General features: G+C 31.7%; 1 protein-coding gene across 4 annotated transcripts in view; it reads left to right on the forward strand.

The window, feature by feature from the left end:
• TECRL (trans-2,3-enoyl-CoA reductase like) overlaps positions 1-24,635 on the forward strand; it is a 136,229-nt gene that overhangs the window by 26,653 nt on the left and 84,941 nt on the right. For all 4 annotated transcript variants that reach the window (XM_078002664.1, XM_078002666.1, XM_001110088.5 and 1 more), the window contains exon 2: positions 2,169-2,220. In XM_078002664.1, the coding sequence (XP_077858790.1) occupies positions 2,169-2,220 (52 nt within the window). The remainder of the gene's footprint in view (positions 1-2,168; positions 2,221-24,635) is intronic.

Consider the following 24,635-nt stretch of genomic DNA (forward strand, 5'->3'; position numbering starts at 1 on the left):
TCATCAGAAGCTCTTATATGCTCAGTTAATTATCATATTTTCCTCTCTTTGTGCTTTCAGTACAACTAAAGGACTGAAAAGAGCAGAAAAGCACAATCCTGTGCCTAACTGAATACATGTCTGAATCGTTTAGTAGTTAATTTTTCTGATTTTTTTTGTGCAAAATTACTGCAGAAAGGGCAGTTCTCAAGGATTTATTCAAAATCAGCACTTTTCTAACACATGAAAGTCAAATGAATTTTTTCTAAAATGTTAAGAGCTTATAATACATCCCTATTACACATGAAGGTTTCTTTCAGGAAAATGATGTTAGCCTTGAAAATAAGAAAATTCAAAGTAAAATGCATATACCAAATTAGAAGGTTGTCAATTGCATTATTCTGGTGTGGAGAATGGCATACAGCTTTTGCATATCAGATTAAGAAACTTTTATCTTACTTTGTTTTTACATGTTTGCACTCACAGCTTTATTTCTGACTTCTATAAAAGTTAATTAAAACTTATTGTATGCTCTGTGGTGTACTACATGACAAAACAAAACAACAGTAATACTAGGTCATTATCCTCAGCTCCATATAGATTGAGCAACCAATGCATAATACAAGATAATGGCCCTCATAAAGTGCTAGATGAACACATATCAAACCCAAATTGAGGGATTATTGATCATGAAAATTATTTTTTATTTAAAATTACATGGTCCTTGATATGACTAATGGACAAATATTTGTTACTCTAGGGAATATCATGCAGTCTTTATCAGAAAAAGCAACATATAAAGGTGCTGAATGAATAAGAAACATTGAGATGAAACAATGGACACTGTTAAAACAATATTTTAAAAATTAAATTTAAATATTAAAGGTTAATAACCAAAATTAAAATATATGCAAAAGTATATAAATACATATTACTCTCCCTATAAACTGTTTTAAAATTTTTTTCTAACATTTTTCAGAGAAGAGCAATGCCATGAAATATTTATAATTTTATATACACAGAATGTTTTAGGACCATTTTGCTATTAACAGAATAACACAAATTGGAATTCCTATTACTTTTTAGGGTTTAAGTCTTATAACTCTCTTATTTAGTAAATAATATACACACAGGAAATCATAAAACAATTCTGAACAGTATACTGAATGCTTAGCCACAATCCTGTTAAGTAGAGGGTGAGATATGTAAAAATAGATGTATTTGTTGTTATACTTTCAGTGAATAATAAAACATCAAACATAATGTAACAGTATTAAGAACTATATGGATCTTATGGACTATTATGCACCAACATTTTATGAGTTTTTCATTTAACCCTTTCAAAACAGCTATAAGGGGATTTTAGTGTAGCATAAATAAATCATGTAAACATATGATTATAATAAATTTCACTAGTATCATATGCTTATTCAGGGAAAAGAAATATATTTTCTTGAATTATCATGAAAATGTCTTTTGAGATAAATTCAGAAAGTCAAAAAAGTATTGTGATGACTTGAAGTGTTTGTATGGAACTTTAGTCCTCAATAATTTTCAAATTTAGAAGAATAAAAATATTTTATCCATTTTTTAATTTATAGAGTTCGTTTTAGTTATTTAGAACCAAATATTTTGACAAATTACTATGTACTTAAGGAATAAAAAAAAATCTCACATGCATTTTAATGGACATTTAGTACTTTTATTTGGGGATTTAAATAATGTCAGTAGGGGGCTTAAGGTTACTTTTGTCTCATGATATTCAGAGGTAAACACTTCCCTCATTTATCCATATAAATTAACTTCACATCTTCAGGTACTATTGCTATACATTATTTCAGTTTCCTGTGCATTAAGACATATTTTTAATTGATAGTTTTACGAGATGTGGAAAAATACACTGAATATTTTGGACAAAGAAAATTCAAAAATATATCTTAGGGATAAAAATTGGATTGAATTAATGTGTTAAAACTATTACCGTTGTATACAAACATTTTTTTAATTATATTTTTGCTGATTGCAACATTTCAAGTTTGTCAAAATAGTAATCACTAAAAAGAGATAAACCAAGCAAAAATTCTTATTGTGTAAGAATTTTAGGATATATTTAAAATTTCTTTTCCTTAAATGGATAGAAAACAAATTAACAGTGTTTAAAAATAACTCTATTTTCTTTTCCTTTTCAGGTGACACAATCATCTACTATTCATGATGTTAAGCAAAAGTTTCACAAAGCATGTAAGTTGTATATATTATTTAGAATTTATATTACAGTGCTTTATTTTCAAATAGGTTTTAATTTTTCTATAAGAGCAATATATGATAGAGTGTATGGAAACCATTGTTTTACAAGGAGCTCAGAAACGATAGTTTGCTTAATATTCCTTTGGCATAAATATTCTAGCATTAACTCTAATTGACCTAATTGACCCTTTAATCGCCAGCATTTTAAATTTTTCTTCACAAAGTTGTTTTTAATTTATATTTAAACTTCATTGTATTATAAAGAGAAATTTTGTATATACTAAAGACATTAATTGATACAAGTATTTATTTCTATTTAAGCAAAATATTAGGCACATTTTTACTTCCTGTATTTATACTGGTCAAGTATCATTCACATAGAAATCCTTCACACTATTCATCTAAATTATGGTGTTTAATTTTATTAATAAATTTACATAATGAATTAGTCTCTTATTTACTTAAAAATATTTATATTTGATGTATTTCAATTATATTTTTATTTTTACACTTTCTCAATAAACTTTACTCCAAATGTTAAATATAAAAATGTCTATAATTATTGACAAATATTGTTTTTACAAACTTTATTTTTGGAGCAGCTTTTGTTTCATAGAAAAAATTTAAATAGAAAGTGCAGAGATTTCCCATATAACCATGTCCCCACACATGCCTGGCCTCATGCATTATAAATATCCCTCACAGAATGGCACATTTGTTGAAATTAATGAATACAATGGCAGACCATGATAACCAAAATTCTATTATTTAAAGTTCTGAAACTGATCCAATAGTCCCATAGACAGTTATTTTTGTATAAACAATGAAATTGATCCTTCTGTTCTTAAAGCTTGATACTTTTATTTTATCTGAGTTCCTTCCTCAGGAAAGAGTTCCTTAGCCCACTCAAAAAGTATCAAAGAACTAAAACTCACCAGGTCATCACATCCAGACAATAAGATGCTAGGCCCCTCATTCATCATAACTGTGTCCTTTCCCATCCATAGTTCCTGTTTTCTTACACAGTTACATCTCCTCCCTGTTATATAAACCCCTGGTTTTAGTCAGTTAGGGAGACAGATTTGAGACAGCTCCTATCTCTTTGGCTGCAGCACCCAATTAAAGCCTTCTTCTTTGGCAACACATATAGTCTCAGTCACTGGCTTTCGTGCTATGAGCACCCAGACCAAGACTGAACCCCTGGAATTTTGCTAACGGTTCACATTTGGTGTTCTATATTCTATGAGTTCTGCTAGGGAACATTTTTAATATTTTAGATTATTTAAACAATGTGTATTTTGTGAAAATAATCATGAAACTCACAATTTAATGCATTAAATTAATTACACTTCACAGTAAATAAGTAGAGCTCTCATATTACTTTATTTTAGGACAAACAGGTAAATTACTGAGTACTTTCTCTACATATGGCATTATGCCAAACATAAAGACTAATTCAGTAAACGCAGAAAACATGCCATAAATTGTCAAAATAGTCTTATGTGGAAGACAATATATTCATCTAAAGAATGCAGAAATAAATTGCAAATAGTCAATGTACCTAAAATTTATAAACATTTGAGTACAATCTATTTAAAATTTGTAATTAAACGGAAAGCCTATACAGGAAGGAATAGAATTGTTTGAAATACGCTTACTCAGTTTAAAATTCTCGAGGAAGTTGACATTTTTTATTTTGCCATGAAGTGATATAGGAACTGGTTATGCTGAAGAGCCAGAAAAGCATTATAGTAAGGGACAAAGAACAAAGCCAAAAAGATTTCTCTCTCTCTCTCTCTCTCTCTCTCTCTATATATATATATATATATATATATATGTGGATTATATATATATGAAAAATATAGTGGATTAAGTTTCTAACTATTGCATTATAGTTGTTAGCTGTATTTTTATAACAGTATTTTCTAATACATTGAGCTTTTCATCAAACTCATATTTTTATCTAATCACATAAACTATATGAGCCATGTTACTCTGATTATCTCTATAAGTATTTTTGCTGTATTTCTACTTAAAACAAGTTTATTTTAATAGTTATTTCTATCATAGCATAAAACATGGATCTCATTAAGCTAGTAATTGAATTGAATTGCCACCTTTGAAATGACTTAGACCAATTCAATCTAATAAAGTGTCTCCAGAAAGTTTAGATTACAGTAGTAAGTAGGAAGACATTTGAAAATGACTTTAATATAGAGTAAAAAGATGTAACAAGATAATTGTATGTAAAACAAAAATAACGAAATCTTATTTATATTGTTGGAAAATGAGTACATGAATTAAAGTTGAATTTATATGTAAAAGAATGTGCAGTCACCTTGACAAAAGAAAGCATTTCTTTTTTTTTTTTTTTTTTTGAGACGGAATCTTGCTCTGTTGCCCCAGGCTGGAGTGCAGTGGCCGGATCTCAGCTCACTGCAAGCTCCATCTCCCGGGTTTAGGCCATTCTCCTGCCTCATGCTCCTGAGTACCTGGGACTACAGGCGCCCACCACCTCGCCCGGCTATTTTTTTGTATTTTTTAGTAGAGACGGGGTTTCACCGTGTTAGACAAGATGGTCTTGATTTCCTGACCTCGTGATCCGCCCGTCTCGGCCTCCCAAAGTGCTGGGATTACAGACTTGAGCCACGGCGCCCGGCCAAAAGTATTATTTTTATAATAATTTATGTCAACTAATAGACATAGCAATTACTTGAAATCTTAAACTTTTAAAGGAATGCTGTTTGTATTTGTGTGGTTTAGAGCCTGCTTCTAATAATTAGGAAACTGAAGTTAAGCAGCTTACAAAAATATCCTAGAAATGTCCTGTTGCAAAAGTGGATAGCTGACAATACAATAGTATAGTTAGTTTCAATAGCTGTGTCAGGACAATAATTATTGATAGCTATTATTTTATTTCGCTTTGTAAGTAGTAATCTTTAACAGCTTTACTTAAATTGTGACTTTTTTCACTTTTTAAAAAGTATCTTTATTTTGAGATTTCAATCATGTAAAATATAAAAATAATATTTCAGCATTTTCCTATATATCATAGTGTATTTCAAAATTTTCTTGATCTTTAGGTTTTACAAATTGAAGATACACAAAAACACTTTTTGTTGCATTACATTATATAAAGTATTTAAAATAATGTATTTGCCAATTTTTGAAAGACATTGAAAAATATTGCTAATCCTGAAAAATCTGTGAACATATGGGCATCAGTAAAATGAATTTCTCTCACAATGGCCTTAGGATCTTATCTTTTCAGCATATTTTAAAATTAGATAATATTGGATACTTATTAAAGTACATAAATATACACCAAAGAGATTAATCATATACGTTCAAAGCCACATTTGTCAGATTTTTAAAAACTTTACTTTTTGACACCAAATTAATTTTTATGACATTTCTGACATTGTTTGTTTTCAGGCCCTGGAGTGGGAATTTAATCTTGGAAAGAAAAAAAATATATATATCTTCTCAGAAGACATTATTTCCTGAAGGCAGAATTCTTGTTATATGTCTTTTATGTCTATCTTTTGTTCTCTTAGGTGTTTTGATTAATCCTGGTATTTTGTCTTCTTACGATTTCTCAGACTTTTCAGCTTTACATTTTTCTTTGCTTTATTTTAGAATTTTGTTTACTGTAATATGTCTTTTCTCTACAATCACAATCTCAACGTTCTTCCAAGGTTTATAATTTTTAAGTTCTGCTTTGTTATAAGAATAATCTCTTAGGTTACCCTAGTAATGCCACAGCAATCAGACTGGTGAAGAAATAGAAAGAGAGAAAACCACATTCATGAGTTAGCTGCTAAGGCAAGGAGAGACGAATGTTTTTCATGAAAAATAGAAGCATATAAAACTATAAATTAGATATATGCATGCACGTACAAACAAGTAATTTCACTCATTTCTTATGTTTTTCTCATTTAATGCAGCAAAAATGCATGAAATGTCCCCAGCTGCAAATCCTCAAGTGGACTTTATCTTGATCTATTTATTTCTTAACACGTGTAATTATTGTTCTTGTTTGCATCTTCAAGTCTCTTCTAGAGAGCTTAAAAAATTTTCACGCTACTCTCTCTTATATCATGCTCTATTCAGGTTCATTTGCTCATAAGTATTCCATAGAGGAATTGTTCATTATTTTAAAAACCTAGCTGAAAAATAAATAATTATTAGTCCCAGTGACACTCTGACTAAAACTGTGTAAATATTTTTAAACATTTTTAAGAGATTTAAAAAACTTCTGTGTGTCTTTATTATTTATTCTGGCAGAGTACTACCACTCTATTTCTATTGTTACCCAATTCAACAAATAACCTACTTTTCTGTTGGGATAAAATATGACTTTACGAGAGCATGTTTAAAAACAAAATCATAACAATTTACATTTAAAGACATAATTGGTGGTTATTAGCTACTCATAAATTGGGCAGTATCTTATCTAGATAAGATGTAAGTAGAAAAGAGCTTCAATAAGCATGACGGAACAGTTGATTTTTATAAAGTGGCTAGCTGGAGCAAGAATGAGAAAAATGTTTCTGCCTGCAAAGAAAAGTGAAAAATTCCTATAGTCTAGGTTTCCACAGAAAAGCAGATGAATGTAGTATTTTGCATATATAGAATAAAATATATATTTATGTAAATACTTTGAAAAATTGATAAAGCGAAGGTCTACTTAATGTTTTCTATAGGAACTGGGCACGAATGATTGTAAGCCAGGAAATCTCTAACAGAGATTCAGAAATATCACTGTACAAACATGCATAAAGGTAGAATTTTGTATCAAAAGAGTTTGTAAAATTATTTCTAATTATTTATTATTTGATTGTTTTTATTGTAATTATTTGGTTTTGATTAAATGTAATTAATTATAATTGTTATTGCTTTATAATTTAGTTATAATATAATTTAATTAATTATAATGGCAAATTAATTGTATTTTATGATTGAATTGTGTTTATAATTTACAATTTAAATTACAATGTAATTAATGTAAAAGTAATTATATATTATTATTACTGGGTTTGTAGTTAAAAGCGGTTTGTTTTCACAAGATAAGATGCCCTAAATGGCACTCCAAATAGCATATATAGTTTCTACAGATAAACTAGTCATTCATCAGTTATAATGGATGACCACTTCTGTGATTATTCAATGTGGGTAAACACCATAATTACAATTAAAATCACAGGTTGGAAGTTGGGTAAAAAAATAGTTTGGGAACATACTGAATGAGGTTCAATCTTCATGCAGTAGCAAATCATGCCCTGTATTAAATATTTTCAAAATTATATCAAAATCTATTTTCAAAGCTTATGCCAAAGCTCATACAAAATGTACAGTATGAACTATGTGATATTTTAATTTAGATTAGCATATTACTAAGCACATGATTAATAGTTTTCTTTCTGGATAATTCATCATTAACATTGTGGATCCTTACTTGAGATAAAAGTTTTATTAAACGTTTTGATAATTTTAAGTAGTAAGTACTTTTTAGGGTTTCTAGATCACATTTCTTTCTATATTATCAAAATTGTTTAGGATGACTAAAGATTAAATAGAGGGAACCATCAGAAATAACACAAATGGAATTTTTCTACTCTCTGATTTTGTGTGGACTAGTAACATATTAGTCAAATTGATAAAAATTACTTGCATTTAAGATAACTAGAGATAATAATGAAAAGGTAAAGATAGGAAAAAAACTTACTGCTTGTGAAATTTATGTTGTTATTGCTCTTCCTTCTTTTCTTAAATCTAAATGTCTCTGAGAAATTATTAGCCTCCTGTGCTTTTCAAACATTATCCCTCAGAAATATAACTCTTTTAGCTTTCACTGGCATTCTTCATCTGGTGAAATGTATTTTTTATTGAAGATCCATTTCTTTTCTTTTTTTTTTTTTTTTTTTTTTTTTTTTGAGACAGAGTCTCGCTCTGAGGACCAGGTTGGAGTGCAGTGGCACGATCTTGGCTCACTGCAAGCTCCGCCTCCCGGGTTCACGCCATTCTCCCGCCTCAGCCTCCTGTGTAGCTGGGACTACAGGCTCCCGCCACGCCCCGCTAGTTTTTTGTATTTTTTAGCAGAAACGGGATTTCACCGTGTTATCCAGGATGGTCTCGATCTCCTGACCTCGTGATCCACCCGCCTCGGCTTCCCAAAGTGCTGGGATTACAGGCATGAGCCACCGCTCCCAGCATGGAGAATCTATTTCTAAAACCTATAAAGTTTATATCCAAAAAATTGTCTCCTAATACTTAACATCCATATTTCTTCTTCAAATTAATTTCTCTTTGTTAAATTTCTTATTTTCTACCAGTGTTAGAGTATCATTATTTCTTGGTTTCTTGACCATTTGAACTACTTTTAAAAAATTTTTCTTTAAATTGTCTTTTATGCAAAGTATTCCTATACCTTTTTCCATGTTTGTTCACATCTTTTTTATAGCAGTAAGAATCATCTTTCTCTGTTTAAAAACCTTCACTTAATTATCAAGATACATATGCCTTTGTGCTAAGAGAATTTTCCTCACTCCTTCAATCTGTACTCTCATTTTTTCTATATAATTTAAAAATTATAGTTAATAACAAAGTGCAGCACTTGTTGTCAAATATAATGTCTTATAATATCACTACATGTCCTACTCTATTTTGCATTAGCATATATAATAATAACAATTAACTTTTTTTCAGAATTTATTATGTGCCAAGGACCTAAAATATTTCTATCGTAGTATAGTTTGAAAATAATTGTGACAATACTATGACCACTTAGGTACAATTATAATTTTTATGTTTCAGATAAAAATCTTTAAAGAAATATTATATAACTTGTCCCAGGTCACACAGCTAATCAGTGACAAAGATGGAATTTAAACTCAGGCAGCATGACTCTGTACCCTGTGCTATAACCACTAGCCTCCATTTCCTCTCTTTTCTTGAAAAATTCTCATTAATTTCTTCAGGCAGAAGTCCCAGTAGTATCCAGTTATTTTACTTGAGAAGGTTACTTACTAATCCTCATTCTCAAATAGAAAACTGCAAAGTTTGTTTTAGAAATTTTGTAGTGAATAATATCACAGCAAATCTGAACATAGTTCACAATTGGTTACAATAACTGAAATCCCTGTCTAAGGTCATATGGTAGTGTAAGAAAAAACTACGAAACTATTAATACAAACAACAGCTAATATGAACATAGAAGAAGAGTGCAAATATGGCTTAAAATTGCTAATAAATTATTCTCCTTTGAGATTGATCTAAAAAATAATAATATATAAATTGAAAGAGTCAATGAATGATTAACAGCTGAAGTATAATTTGTACACTGACTCTGTGTCATAAAAGTTTCTGAACAATAAAAGCAAAACCATTTTGCCCATGACTTTGATGTTATCTATTAGTTGAAAACACCATTCAAAGTTTTAGTGATGTTTATTATCTATCACAATACTTGTCTAAGCAGTTCCCAGAAAGAACCTTGGTGAACAAAGCAAAGTTAAGAACCAATGAAATTAACAGGCAAGAAAGGGTATATAATTTATTGTGACGGTTGGAATGCATATAAATCTTTGCCAAAATGCTGGGAGACATAAACAGTGCTAAACTTTGAAAGGTTCAAGGATAGTAACTCAGGACAAAGACAGCGGAGCAGGAGGATTTATCACATATAGTAGAAAATAATGAGTGTTCTCTGAGCAATTTGGAAGTAGCCCCCTGGACAAGGCTGTGGAATTCCCTGAACTCTTAACAAAAAAAGCCAGAAAAGTGATAAATGCAACCAATTAAAAAAAAGTGGCAGAATGCTTTAAAAAAATAAAATCTCCTCTACTGCTAACTCAAAAAGTACCTAAGATTCTCCCTATAGTTTGTTGGATTAAAAAACAATTATGAGGGCCGGGTGCAGTGGCTCACGCCTGTAATCCCAGCACTTCTGGAGGCTGAGGCGGGCGGATCATGAGGTCAGGAGTTCGAGACCAGCCTGGGCAACATGGCGAAACCCCATCTCTACCTAAAATACAAAAGTTAGCTGGGTGTGGTGGCGTGCGCCTGTAATCCCAGCTACTCAGGTGACTGAGGCAGAAGAATCGCTTGAATCTGGGAGGCAGAGGTTGCAGTGAACCAAGTTTGTGCCATTGCACTCCAGCCTAGGTGACAAGAGCAAGACAAAAAAAACAACAAAAACAAACAAACAAACAAAAAACAAAAATAAAAGAAAAACAAACAAACAGTTATGAGCCTTGTCAACATTTTAGATGGAGAAATGGGGTAATTTGCCAAATTATTCATATTCATTTTTTGGTAACAGACATGGTTACATTTTATGAAAACTATATAAACAAGTAGTCATTCTAAGAACCTTCTAGGAACTTTAGTCAGGAAGGTCCAATAAGCACTTTTATTATTGGGCAGCAATATCACCAGTTTTATCATAGTATATGTATTTTTCAAGATTGAGATATGTTAACAAAACCTGTTAGTGTTGATGCCCTGGTTATGGAGGAAATCCTAACAAACATGCCCACTGGAGACAAACAAACTGAATTATTAACTCCCTTCCCACAGTTGAGCACAACAAAAGAGATACATCAGCATCTTCCATGGACATAAAATAACTATCTCAGCAAAAGGGGAAGCATTTTTATGAATCATATTTCAACCAATTTACGACTGAAAACATTTTAAAAATTCCTACTTTTTATTTAGCATACTACATACATTCTTTGACAATTTTATACCATATATTGTTATTATCCTTCAATTTTAGACAAAAGATCATTAAAGTTTTGAAGATCATTATTATTTGGTAACAAAAAATTTCTTATTTGACATAAAAAAATTGACTACTCAGTGTGACTACAATAAAATGCTGGTCAAATTTATTTTGCTGCATACTTAATGTCATTAGATATTCATATAAGTGATGAAAATTCTATGTGATACATGACACTTTTTGTATTTGTATTTTGTATTGATTTTTTGCCCACATACATGCACAAATTGAAAGACATTCTGGAATGTATTAATGATTGCATTAGTTTTAAAATTATGAGAATTTTATTTTATTATTCTATTCAACTTTTAGGTTCAGGGGATGCATGTGCAGGTTTGTTATATGAGTAAATTGCCTGTTGCTGGGGTTGGTGTACAAATGATTTTATTACCCGTGTTGTGAACATAGTAATGAATAGGTAGTTTTTTGACCCTCACCCTCCTCCTACCCTCCACCCTCAAGCAGGCTCCAGTGTCTATCGTTCCTCTCTTAATATTCATATGTACTCAGTGCTTTGCTCCCACTTATAAGTGAGAACATGCAGTGTTTGCTTTTCTGTTCCTATGTTAATTTATATATGATAATGGCCTCCAGCTCCATCCACGTTGATGCAAAGGACATAATTTTATTTTTTTTATGGCTGCATAGTACTCCATGGCATTATATGTACCGTATTTTCTTTAACCAGTCCACTGTTGATGAGCCCGTAGGTTGATTTCATGACCTTGCTATTGTGAATAGTGCTGCAATGAACACGAGTACATGTGTCTCTTTGGTAGAATGATTTGTATTCCTTTGGGTGTGTACACAGTAAGGGGATTGCTGGGTCAAACGATAGTTCTGTTTTAAATTCATTGAGAAAACTCCAACTGTGACTGAACTAATTTACATCACCACCAAGAGTGTATATGTGTCCCCTTTTCTCTACAACCTTACCAACATCTGTTATATTTTTAACAGTGGTCATTTTGATTGGTGTGAGATCGTAATTCATTGTGGTTTTGATTTGCATTTCTCTAATGATTAGTGACACGGAGTTTTTTTTACATATGCATGTATATCATCTTTTACATGTTTATTCATGTTATTTTCCCATTTTTAATGGAGTTGTTTGTTATGTGCTTACTCAATTATTTAAGTTCCTGCTAGGAGCTGGATACTAGACCTTTGTCAGATGCATAGTTTGCAAATATTTTCTCCCATTCTGTAGGTTGTTTGTTGATTTCGTTGATAGTTTCTTTTACTGTGCAGAAGCTCTTTAGTTTAATTAGATTACATTTGTTAATCATTGCTTTTGTTACAATTGCTTTTGGCATCTTTGTCATGAAATCTTGCCCACTTCCTATGTCTGGAATGGTATTACCCTATCTTGTCTTCCAGAGTTTTTACAGTTTGGGCTTTACATTTCAGTCTTTAATCCATCTTTACATTTAAGTATTCAACTCACCAAATCAAGCTGAATTTTGTATATAGTGAAAGAAGGGTGTCCAGTTTCAATCTCCTGCATATGACTAGCCAGTTATTCAAGTGCCATTTGTTGAACGGGGAGTCCTTTTCTCCATTCCTTGTTATTGACAACTTTGTCAAAGATCAGATTATTGTATTTGTGTGGCTTTTTTTCTCGTCTCTCTATTCTGTTCCATTGATCTATGTGTCTGTTTTTGTACCAGTACCATACTATTTTGATTACTATGGCCTTGTAATATAGTTTAAAGTCAGGTAATGTGATGCTTCCAGCTTTATTAGTTTGCTTAGGATTCCTTTGGCTGTTTGCAATCTTTATTGGTTCTACATAAATTTTAGAATAGTTTTATTTTTCTAATTCTGTGAAAAAATGTCTTTGGTAGTTTGAAATGAATAACATTGAGTCTGTACATTGCTTTGGTCAGTATGGCCATTTTAACAATATTGATTCTTTCTGTACATGAGCATGTAATTTTTTGTTTGTTTGTTTTTTTGTGTCATCTCTGATTTCCTTCAGCAGTGTTTTGTAATTCTTATTGTAGACATCATCCACTTCTCTGATTAACTGTATTCCCAGGTATTTATATTTTTGTTGCTATTATGAATGAGATTGTATTTTTGATTTGGCTCCCAGCTTTAATACTATTGGTGTGTAGAAATGTTACTGAATTTTGTACATTGATTTTGTATTATAAAATTTGCTGAGGTGGTTTATTAATTCTAGTAGCCTTTGAGCCCAGACTATGGAGTTATCTAGATACAGAATCACATCCTCTATAAAGAGAGATAGTTTGACTTCCTCTTTTCCTATTTGGATGTCTTTTTAAAATGTATTTTGCCTAATTGCTCTGGGTAGAACTTCCAGTACTGTGTTGAATAGGAATGGTAAGAGTAGAATTTCTTGTCTTGTTTTCGGTATTAAGTGGAATGCTTCCAGGTTTTGCCTGTTTAGTATAATGTTGGCAAAGATAACTTTTATTATTTTGAGGTATGTTCCTTTTATGTGTGTGTGTGTGTGTGTGTGTGTGTGTATTTAACATGAAGCAGTACTGAATTTAATGAAAAGCCTTTTCTCATCTATTGAGATGATCATGTGAGTTTTGATTTTAGTTCTGTTTATATGAGAAATTACATTTATTGATTTGTGTACCTTGAACTACCTATTATCCTGTGAAGCCTATTTTATTATGGCCAATTTTTATGTGCTGCTGAATTCAGTTTGCTACTGTTTTGTCGACAATTTTGAATATATCTTCATCGGGTTTGTTGTCCTAAGATTTTCTTTTTTTATTTTGTTTCTGCCAGATTTTTGGTATCAGAATAATGCTGGCCTCACAGGCTGGGTTAGGGAGGAGTCCTTCTTCCTCAATTAAAAAAAAAATAGTAGCATTGGTACCAGTTCATTTTGAAAGTCTGGTACAGTTTGGCTGCAATTCTGTCTGGCTAGGGTTTTTTTCTGGTTGGTAGGTTTTTTATTCCTTATTCAATTTTGGAATTCATTATTGGTCTGTTCAGGATTTCAACTTCTTTTTTTCAATTTCAATCTTGGGAGGCTGTGTGTTTCCAGGAATTTATTAATTTCTTCTAGGTGTTCTAGTTTCTGTGCATACATGTGTTTGTAATATTCTCAGAGTTTCTTTTTGTGTTTATTTGGGGTAATGTTATCTATATCATTTCTGCTTGTGTTTGTTTGGAACTTCTCTCTTTTGTTCTTCATTAGTCTAGCTAGCCGTCTATCAATCTTATTTATTATTTCAAAAAATAAACTTTGGTTTCATAGATCTTTTATGTGGTTTTTAACGTATCAATTTCATTCATTTCAGCTGTGATTTTGTGTATATCTTTCCTTCTACTAGCTTTGGATGATTTGCTACTGCTTTTCTAGTTTCTCTAGATGTGAGGTTGTTAATGTGAGAGCTTAGTAACTTCTTGATGTAGATGTTTCGCTATAAACTTTCCTCTTAACACTGCTTTCTTTGTGTCCTGGAGATTCTGGTACGTTGTATCTTTGTTTTTGTTAGTTTCAAAGATTTTTTTAAATTTCTGCCCTAATTTTATTATTTACTCAAAAGCTATTCAGCAGCAGATTGCTTAATTTCTATGTAGGTATATGGCTCCAAGTGATCTGCTTAGTGTTGATTTGTATTTTTATTGTGCTGTACTCTGAGTGTAGCTGGAATAATTTCAGTTTTTCATAATTTGTTGAGAATTACTTCATGGCCAAGTATGTGGGTGATCATAGATTATGTGTGGTGTGCAAGTAAGAATGTGTATTTTGGGGGGTGCAATATTATGTAGATATCTGTTAGGTTCATTTTGTAAAAACTAAAGTAGAGTTTCCTCTTCAAAGACTTTCCTCCTGTCTAATTAGGAATAAATAGTAACTTCTCTTAGAAACAAAATTTATTAAAAGACTTGTGCTAGCATTCTTAAATATCTGCTAGCCATAATAAAGAAATCAATGTGCTTTATGTTCTTATCTCCCACAATTTAGCCTAAATATTTGCCCTGGCATGCTTATACTGTCCAAGTGAGCATTAGGTCATAGCCTGTTCCTCTTCGTTACTTAAAAATGTTTTTACCTTTCTCAGCATTCCACAAGTTACTTCCTCCTTCCTTTGTGCTCCTCTACCTTTGCCTCTTTTAAGAAGTTCTAAGTTGCTAGCCAATTGGGACAAATACAGAATGTGAGGTCCCGTTGCAGTCAATGGAAACCAGACATAGCAGTAGGGTGAACACGTCAGGTTATAAATGACCCTGTCTCTTTTGTTTGGTGTACTCTCATGGCAAAACTGCTGGCGAGTGTACCCTTTCTGCAGGAAGTAAAAGTGGTCTTGGTGAGTAAATTAAATTTCTGTTCAAGTGCCATTTCTTGATGGCACTGGGGAACAAGCATTTCAAAAAATTTGGTAAAGTGTTGAGTTTAAGTCATGAATATATTTGTTAGTTTTCTACCTTGATGATTTGCCTAACACTGTCATTTGGGTGTTGAAGTTTTCCACTATTATTTTGTGGTTATCTAAGTCTCTTCATAAAAATCGAAGAACTTGTTTTATTAATCTGGTGTTTACAGTGTTGGGCGATTATATATTTAGGATAGTTAAGTCTTTTTGAATGGAATCCTTTACCATCATGTAATGTCCTCCTTTGTCCTTTTTGATAGTTGTTGTTTTAAAGTTTGTTTTGCCTAACATTAGAACAGCAACCCCCTTTTTTTTTCCCATTTGCCTGATATATCTGTCCCCATTCATTTATTTTAATCCTATGGGTGTCTTTTTACATGAGATAGGTTTCTTGAACATAGCCTAAAGTTTGGTCTTGCTTCCTTATCCAACTTGCCACTATGATTTTTAATGGTGTATTTAGAGCATTTACATTGAGGTTAATATAGATATTTAAGGATATAAGCCTGTCTTCATGTTGTTAACTGGTTGTTATGTATACTTGATTGTACAGTTGCTTTTAGAGTCAATGTACTATATACTCAAGTGTATTTTTGCGGTGGCAGGTAATGGTCTCTCATTTCCATGTTTAGCACTCCCTTAAAAACATTTTGTAAGGCAGTCTGATGGTAAGAAATTCTCATAGCATTTACTTCTCTGAAAAAAAAAATATATTGTTTGTTTGCTTATGAAGCTCAATTGGCTGGATATTAAATTCTTGGTTGGAATTCATTTTTGTAAGGGTGTTGAATATGGGCCCCAATCCCTTCTGGCTTGTATAATCTATCCTGAAAGGTCTGGTTTTAGCCTGATGGGGTTATCTTTCAATGCGACCTGCCTCTTTTCTGTAGCTGCCTTTAATTTTTTTTTTTTTTTCTTTTGCTTGACTTTGAAGAATCTGATGACTCTATGTCTTGGGGATGGTTGTTTTTAATAGCATCCCTTGGTGGTTTTCTGAATTTCCTGAGTTTGCATGTCAACCTTTCCAGAAAGGTTGGGGAAAATTTTGTGGACAGATTCTCAAATATGTTTTCAAGTTACTCCATCACATCATCTCTTTCAGGGATTCCAATAAGTTGTAGGTTTGGTCTCTACATAATTTCACATTTCTGAGGTTGTGCTCATATTTAAAAATTATTTTTTCTTTATTTTTGTCTGCCTATGTTGATTTAAAGGAGCGATCTTCAAGCTTTGAGATTCTTTTCTCAGCTTGGTCAATTATATTACAAATGCTTTCTATTGCATTTTGAAATTTCTGTAGTGAAATTTTTTATTTCCAGAAGCTCAGTTTGTTATTTTCTTGAAACGGCTATGTCATCTTTTAACACATGCACCATTTTAGTTTTTCTTGGATTGGATTTTAACCTTCTGCTGTATCTTGATGAGCCTCCTTTCTATCCAGATTCTGAATTCTATGTCTGTGATTTCAGCCATTTAAGCCTGATTAAGAACCATTGCTGGGGAGTTAGTGCAGGTTTTTGGAGGTATGAAGTTACTCTGACTTTTAAAATTGACAGAGTTCTTGTGCTGGTTCTTTCTCATCTGTGTGGGCTGATGTTTCCTTAATCTTTGAAGTTGTCTCTCAGATAGGGAATTTTGCTTTTGTGTTCTTTGGTGACCTTGAAGGTTTGGCTATGGAATAAGTTGGGTTTAGTCTACTGATTTTCTTTCTGGTTGCTTTCAGGCAATGTAGGTTCAGCTCAGCACTCCTGGGCCGCATGCTCTAATGCTGGAGAGCTGGGCCCAGGCCTGCAGCTTTGTTCTTTGACCTCTCAAGATTAAGTGTGTGCTGTGGTGGAGGGGTCAAGATGTTCCCAGTCTTCTGGCAGCAACACTCTAATGGGGGTGCATGAAAAATTTTTCAGTAGGATAGAAGTGGGCCCTTGCACATTTGGATGCGTGACAGCAGAAGGTCCATGCATATGGACAACCTGTGGATATACGCACACCTGTACATTGGTGTGATGATGACGGGTTCATCAGGTGGGTGTTTTGTGGGTCCGTGTATGCATATAAGTCAGTAAAGTGGCAGGCGGAAAGCTGTGGGCGAGTGTGCACTGGTGTGTGGGTGGGTGCATGCTGGCAGAGGTCTGTCTGCAAAAGCACTCTGATAGATAGTCAGGGTTGGCTGGTGAAAGTTATGGCAGTGACCACTGACAAGCTGAGGCTGTGCTGCAAGTGAGTGCAGTCATGCTGAGACACTGGGATAGGTTGACAGACAAAGGGGTGCTTAGATCAGACTGGCCCTGTCACATGGACAAGGCCACCCCACTCTGTCCAGTCCAGCAGCAAACAAAGGCTAAAGCCACTTTGTTATGTTGAACCTTGTGGGATGGGTGCCCATGGCTGCTCCGCTGTGTCTGCTCCTGCACCAAACTTTCTGTGCCCTGTGCAGGTTGGAGTTCTGTCTTTGCCAATTCTCCAGGCAGTTTTACCTGTGAGCTCAGATGTCCGTGGAGATTATACAGTCTCTCACCGCTGGGATTCCAGAAGTCCATGGCGAGAGTAGGCCATTCCACACCTATTGCACTCACGCCTTCCCCAGGAGCCATTCAGGGCCAGGAATGAGTCCCAATGCTTGGCAACTCCATGAAGGGTTCCGAGTTCCTTCCCATTTTAACCCAGGATCTGTATCCTCCCTCTGCCCACACTCAATGCCTGCCTTCTTTCTGAAGATCTGTTTATAATGTGCTAATCTACTTGATAGTTCAACAACTTAAACATATTAATGAAAAGAATTGTCAAATCTTAAAAAAAGTAATTCTGAAGAAATTATTACTAAATTTTAAAATTGTAGATAAATTAATGATTTGTTTGCCTAAAGTGACTAGCTGAGATTTAAAAATAATTAAAATTAAGTGTGTATCTCCCACTCAATTTATCTCCCATTATCCCATAATGTTATCAAGAGCTGCAACCATACTAAGATAATACTATTTTGGGAGAAATCTACATTTCAAATATATCTGATGTAAGACATATTATCAGTCAAAAATTGTACGAATAAATCATACTTTGAACATACGGTTTCGTAAGATTTCTCGTTTTCTGTTTTGAAGTTCAGCTAATGATATACAGAAGAATACAATTTTCTTGTCTCTGATTCTTGACAGTTTCACTAAAAGGCCCTTTAAGTATATCACTTAAATTTCTTGCTGAAGCCTGTATTTTCTTTGTTCTTCAATAAAAATAACACATATACTATTCAGGCTATATTTGGCATTGCAAATGAACCTATTTTCACTGTTACTACTTTAAAATATAGTCAAATGTATATTGCTATATACTAATGTAATCGGATACTCTGATAAATGGTGAGAATTCTATTTACCTATGTGATATATGGTTATAAAATTGTAGGAGATCAAACTCTTATTAAGGGATAGCTATTTTGCCAGTTAAGGTTCATGTAATAAAACTGTCATAACTAATCATTCTTGAAGTGCATGAAATGTGATTCTGGCTATGAATGGTTTTGTTTCTCATTATGGCACAGCATTAAAACTGTGTACTACTGTGCAATGTCAATGTTATTTTGATTAATCTTTCATCACATGGTGATGTTTTTGAAGCCTGATATTATGGACTTTTTTTTTTTTTTAATAATCATCAAGCATTTAGATGGTTGGGTTAGCAGTATCTGAGTGTGAGCAACACATTACAAATGCAATAACTATTTGAAAATATAGTCTATTTATAGCAGAATCATTTATTCTATTTGAATATGCCACAGTGTAATACTATTTACAATTCAATGGGAGATAGATATCTGGACGATGAGAAGAAGTAGTCATCACATTCTAAAGAATGCCCTCAATAATAATAATTTTTAAAAATATGTCCATAAACACACACAGACAATAAAAATATTGTTACTATAATCAAAGAAAGACTCTCAAACTTTAATAAGCATGCATACCTTTTCTTTCAACAGCTGGTATTTCTGATTTAATTGCATGCATTAACAGGATTAGTGTATGACGAGTAATATAAAAATGCTAGAGAATCTTTTTTTCTCTTTAAAAATATTTTCAGAAAACCATAAAACACATCACAATGGAATTCCATGTAAACAATCTAAAAATAAATACATGAGCTTTTAAAATGCTTTATTAATAATACTTCATTAGTGCAAGAAAATATCATAAATTATTGGTTCCTATGGATATTCTCATCAATATAGTTCATTTAAAATATTTATTTTTCATGTTTCCTAAAACAGGACATATTCAAAGTTATTTAGATTCTGCCTGTGATAAATCTTTTGAAAATATACAGAATCTTATTGCTAATTTCAGACGTGCTATATTGTATCTCAATATTTTCTGTTATTCCAAAAATAATATTGTGTCAATGCCTCATTTATAAAAACAATTTTTAAAATTCAATTTGTACATATTATGTTGGGAAGGCATCAGATTCAACACAATGATTTTATTTTTGCAAGATAATAATGGCTTCAGTTTTCAATATAATAAGGTATCTATACCAAATACATTTCCTGAAATACAAAAAATTACAAAGAATAAAGTATTATACACTTACTGCTAGCATTTTCATTAATAAGATGACTTCTCTGTTCTGCTAGACACAAATTTTACCTATTGTTCTCCAATACCTTTTCCTATCAAAATATTTCTATATGTATTTCCATATCAATATATATTGATCCAAATAATCAATATTACTGGAAATATACTTTTGCTTGATGTGCAATATACATCCTGTAGATAGAAATTCTAACTGTCTCCATTATGAAGCAATATAATGATTGTTTATTTATTTAACAATATTTGTTGGACATTGAAAAATATTTCCTAAACATTTATAATATATCATACGTTTAAATATTCGCTAGGCTTATTTATCCTTGCAAACTTCTTCAGTTGTTTTTGTAAGAATGATGCAAAATAAATGCTGTCATAAATAAGCTCATTTTAACGTTTGGCATACATTGCTGAATTTTATCTGCCAATTTACAGTCCTAAAATGATAATTCAGAATGTATTTTTTTTCATTTTTTCAATAATACTGGATATTCACAGGCCTAGTAATTTTTAATAATTGATGAGAGGAAAAGAGACTTCATTTAATATTAGATTCTATTTTGGATTACTAGTGAATACATTTTTTCACACTCTTATTATTTCTATTTAGATTTTGTAGAAATCACATGTTCATGGTGTTTACCCACATTCTTCTTCATTTGGATGCTTTCATTTTTCTTCCTAATATATAATGTCTTTATGAATTAATATACATGTCACAGATACTTTTCTCTTCTATTTCTTCTGAAAAAAAAATGAATTTTAAACATCCAAATTTATCTATTACATAATTTACATTTTGGGTTTTGTATGGCTTATTTAGAAATAATAATTTTTCATCATCTAATTTTTAAAATGGAATTTGCGCTTTTAATTTCTAGTTTTATTTTCTACATAAAATTTCTTAATATCTATAATTTATTTTGGCATAAGAAATGAATAAAATTAATCTCAATTTTTGTTATATTTTTCTTTTTATAGTTTTAAAACTTATTATAATTGTTACTAATGAATTTGCATGACAGCTTTTTTCAGATAAATTTATATTAATTTCTTTGTTTTCAAAATAATATCTGAATATCAGAGAATTAATTCTACTTTAAAAATTGTTTCCACAATCATTTATTTTGTAATGTGATTTCTCCATTTTTTTACCTGATAATTAAATTGTGATCAGATAACTTCTTGACATCTATTTATTTTTCAGGGTAAACTTGGATACCAAACATTCTCAGGAATGTATTATTTTGTTAGTATTATAATCCAAATATTTATATAATACAGTTATATTTCATTTTTAATAGTTATCCAATATTATGCTGTATAGAATTCTTATCTTTTCATGACTTATTTCAATGAGTATTATTTTTTACATCTTGAAATGTGGTAATTTATTCTTATAATAAATTTACATTGACAGAACTTTTAGTCATAGTATCATTTAACTCATAGGAGGGTGGTATTATATAGCATTACATAAGAACTCTCTGTATTTTAACATATAGGTCTCAGTTATGAGTGCTAGTTTATATGTATTTGTGTGTGTAATTACATGGTAGAACATTGTGATAAAATAAACATATAATTAAAATATTTACCTTTTCTACTATAGAGTTGAGAATGTATAGAGATGATCTGGTTTTAGAAAATTATCAAATGCCTCTGTGAGTTAATCTTCTCCATCCAACTTTCTTTAATGTACCTTCATTGTTTTCAGAAACTCCATACCACGTATATATTTCAAAAATATTTTTATAATTAATGTTTTAACCTATTCTTAATAATAAAACTTCTTAATTACATTTTACATAATCTTTTGAGTCTAAAACCTATATGGGTCATTTCTAATGTTTTTTTTTTTTTTTTTAATTTGGAGAGTACAAAACTTAATATAGAAAAATATTTTAGGTAGAAAATTCCATAGCAACATCTTCATGTTCACCGAATACTTTTAGGGTGAAATGTACATTTTTTCTGACAATCTACAGTACATCATTCATCTAATTTCCTTTTAATTTTTAACACATTAAGTTTTCACTCATAAAAACTCCACCTACTATGAGATTCATATCATTCTAGTATATTACTTTTCATTCTTCTTTGTTTTGTAATGACCTATCCAACTTTTCTCTGTTTCCTTAGAGGCCTCTGAAATGCAGCTTAAAGATTTCCCCAGTCTAAGCTTTGATGTCACAATGAAAATTAGTGAAATTATAATTCTAAAATGATGATATATTCAGTATGCGAATCTCAAAACTATTAGCTTTCCTGGAATATTCACTTCGACTTTACTTTACTTACTCACTTATCCACACTATGGTTCTTTTTGCTAATGGAAAATAGTTTACTTACTCACTTATCCACACCATGATTGTTTTCACTAGTTAAAACTGAATTTTATTATTTGAAACTCTGAACAAAGCCAGTTGACCATCTGTCATTCTTATTGTCTCACTCTCTGGCTCCAGGACTCCCGATTTCTAGAGCTCATAGATATGTATTGCCTAGAATGTTTCCTTTTTCAGATTTATCACCTAGCTTAGTTTATTTTATATTTTATCAGCTGCTCTATTACTAGTTGGTCAATACAGATGCTTGGCTTTACCGTGCAAACCTCAGACCCCATTCCATTGAATGTTTCCTTCTTCAGATTAATCACCTAGATTAGTTTGTTTTATATTTTTTCAACTGCTTAGTTACTAGTTGGTCAATACAGATGCTTAGCTTTACCATGCAATCCTCAGGCCCCATTCCATCTAACCCTATTCTTTCTCTGTCATAAAATCTCCTTCACTAGAGCGCTATTAAAGAAAATCAGAACAATCATGCCCCTCCAGTGAATTTGTCCATTCTCTGCTATATCACTTAGAGTTTTTAGCAATATCTTTAAAGATTATCTACGTCTCCCATTTTTGGGAAATTTTGGACAATTTTTCCAGAAATCTGTCATGTTATTCAAGCTACTTCTCCTATTGTAAAAGAGAGATTTGTCCCCTAGTTTATCAAAAATTTCATTCCCCTCTCTTATATTACTTGACCATCCTCTGTTTCTCTACTTTTAAAGAAGGATAAGCAAATCTTTCTGTACATGATTATCTATTTGTGATATGATTTCCCTCTCCATATCCTAGAATATTTCCTCCTTTGATCTTGTTTTTTCTGCAACTTCAAATTCTACATTTTAAATTGTTCTTTTCTCAAATTTTTTCCAACTTACAAACCACTGAGAGCAATGTCATCACTTCCTCTCCTATCCATCATTTAACACTCACCTCAAAATGGTGCTCTTTGTCAGTATGTCAATGACGTTTCTACGGTCATCAGCACTTTCTTTTGTGCTAAAGCATAAATCCGTAAATATTTGAGCATGTCTACCTTGAGCTTTCAACTGCATTTGACATGGCATAACATTCCTTTCTTTGACTAGTTTTGTTTGTTTGTTTTATTGTTTGATTTTTGCTGTCTCTTCTCACTTGATTTCTAGTGTATACTTTGTCTCTCCTGGCCTCTCATTTTCAGACTTCTTTGAGGGCTTCTTATCATTTTCTTGGTCCCTTAAATGTTGGGATTGCCTAGATTCCATCTTCAACAATCTTCCCTTTTAATTCTACCTTTTTTTTTCTTTTCTGATGTGCTCTCAAACATTTACATAGTTTAAAAAATATCATGGTGTAAAATAATTGAAAAATGAAATCAAAACTATCTTATTCCTGGAACTTTCTACTGTACATTAATCAGTCAATGTGTCATCTCGATATCTTATATATTAGTATTTTACAGATACTTCAACTTCAGCATGTTTTCTTGAGCTTCTTCTTCTTTTTACTTATTCAATGAATACTAATTTAATTCAAATACTCCATCTTGAAATTTATGTATCATTATAAACACTACTGTCTCTCTTACATTCTCTATCCAATTATATATCCACTCAGTTTATCAATTTTATACCATACTATATCTGCCATCAGTATACTACCTTAATTATAACAATCACAGTTCAAGTCTTCATACCTTTTAATCTGTATACCTATATTAATCTCCTGTTGGATGCCTTATTCATATATTGCACCATTCTCTTATTTTATCCATTCTTTATTACCTCTAGCATCAAATTGAAGCTCTTTATGATGTATGAGCCCTCAGAATATCTGCACACTCTATGTATTAACTATGTTGAATTTTTTTATTTTTACTTTAACAGCATGGTATTTATTACTCTCCAAGAACCTCTCACATTATTCTGTGTTTATATCTTCACTTCTCAGCTTTCCCTACTGTTAAACTGTAATTTACTAAAGAAAAATAGTTATACACTATTTACCTGTATTTACCACATAATTATTATGACTCATCATTAGAAAAATACAACTAGTCAGATAGCATAAATATTTGTGATTTAGAAACAAAGTATTACATTGGGTGTGGTGGCTTGTGCCTGTAATCCCAGCTACTCTGGCTGAGGCAGGAGGATCACTTGAGTTCAAAATGTTCACCAGCCTGGGCAGCAGAATAAGACTCCATTTGTAAAAACAATAATAAATAAATAAAATTAGTAAAAAATGTCAAAACAAGTTATACTTCCTTTAGAGATATATTGGTCATCTACACTGTAAATAATGAGCACCGAAGACAAGAGCATACTTTGAATCTGATATTTTCTTAGGC

This window comes from Macaca mulatta, chromosome 5, assembly GCF_049350105.2.
Source record: "Macaca mulatta isolate MMU2019108-1 chromosome 5, T2T-MMU8v2.0, whole genome shotgun sequence".
NCBI classification, from domain to species: domain Eukaryota; kingdom Metazoa; phylum Chordata; class Mammalia; order Primates; family Cercopithecidae; genus Macaca; species Macaca mulatta.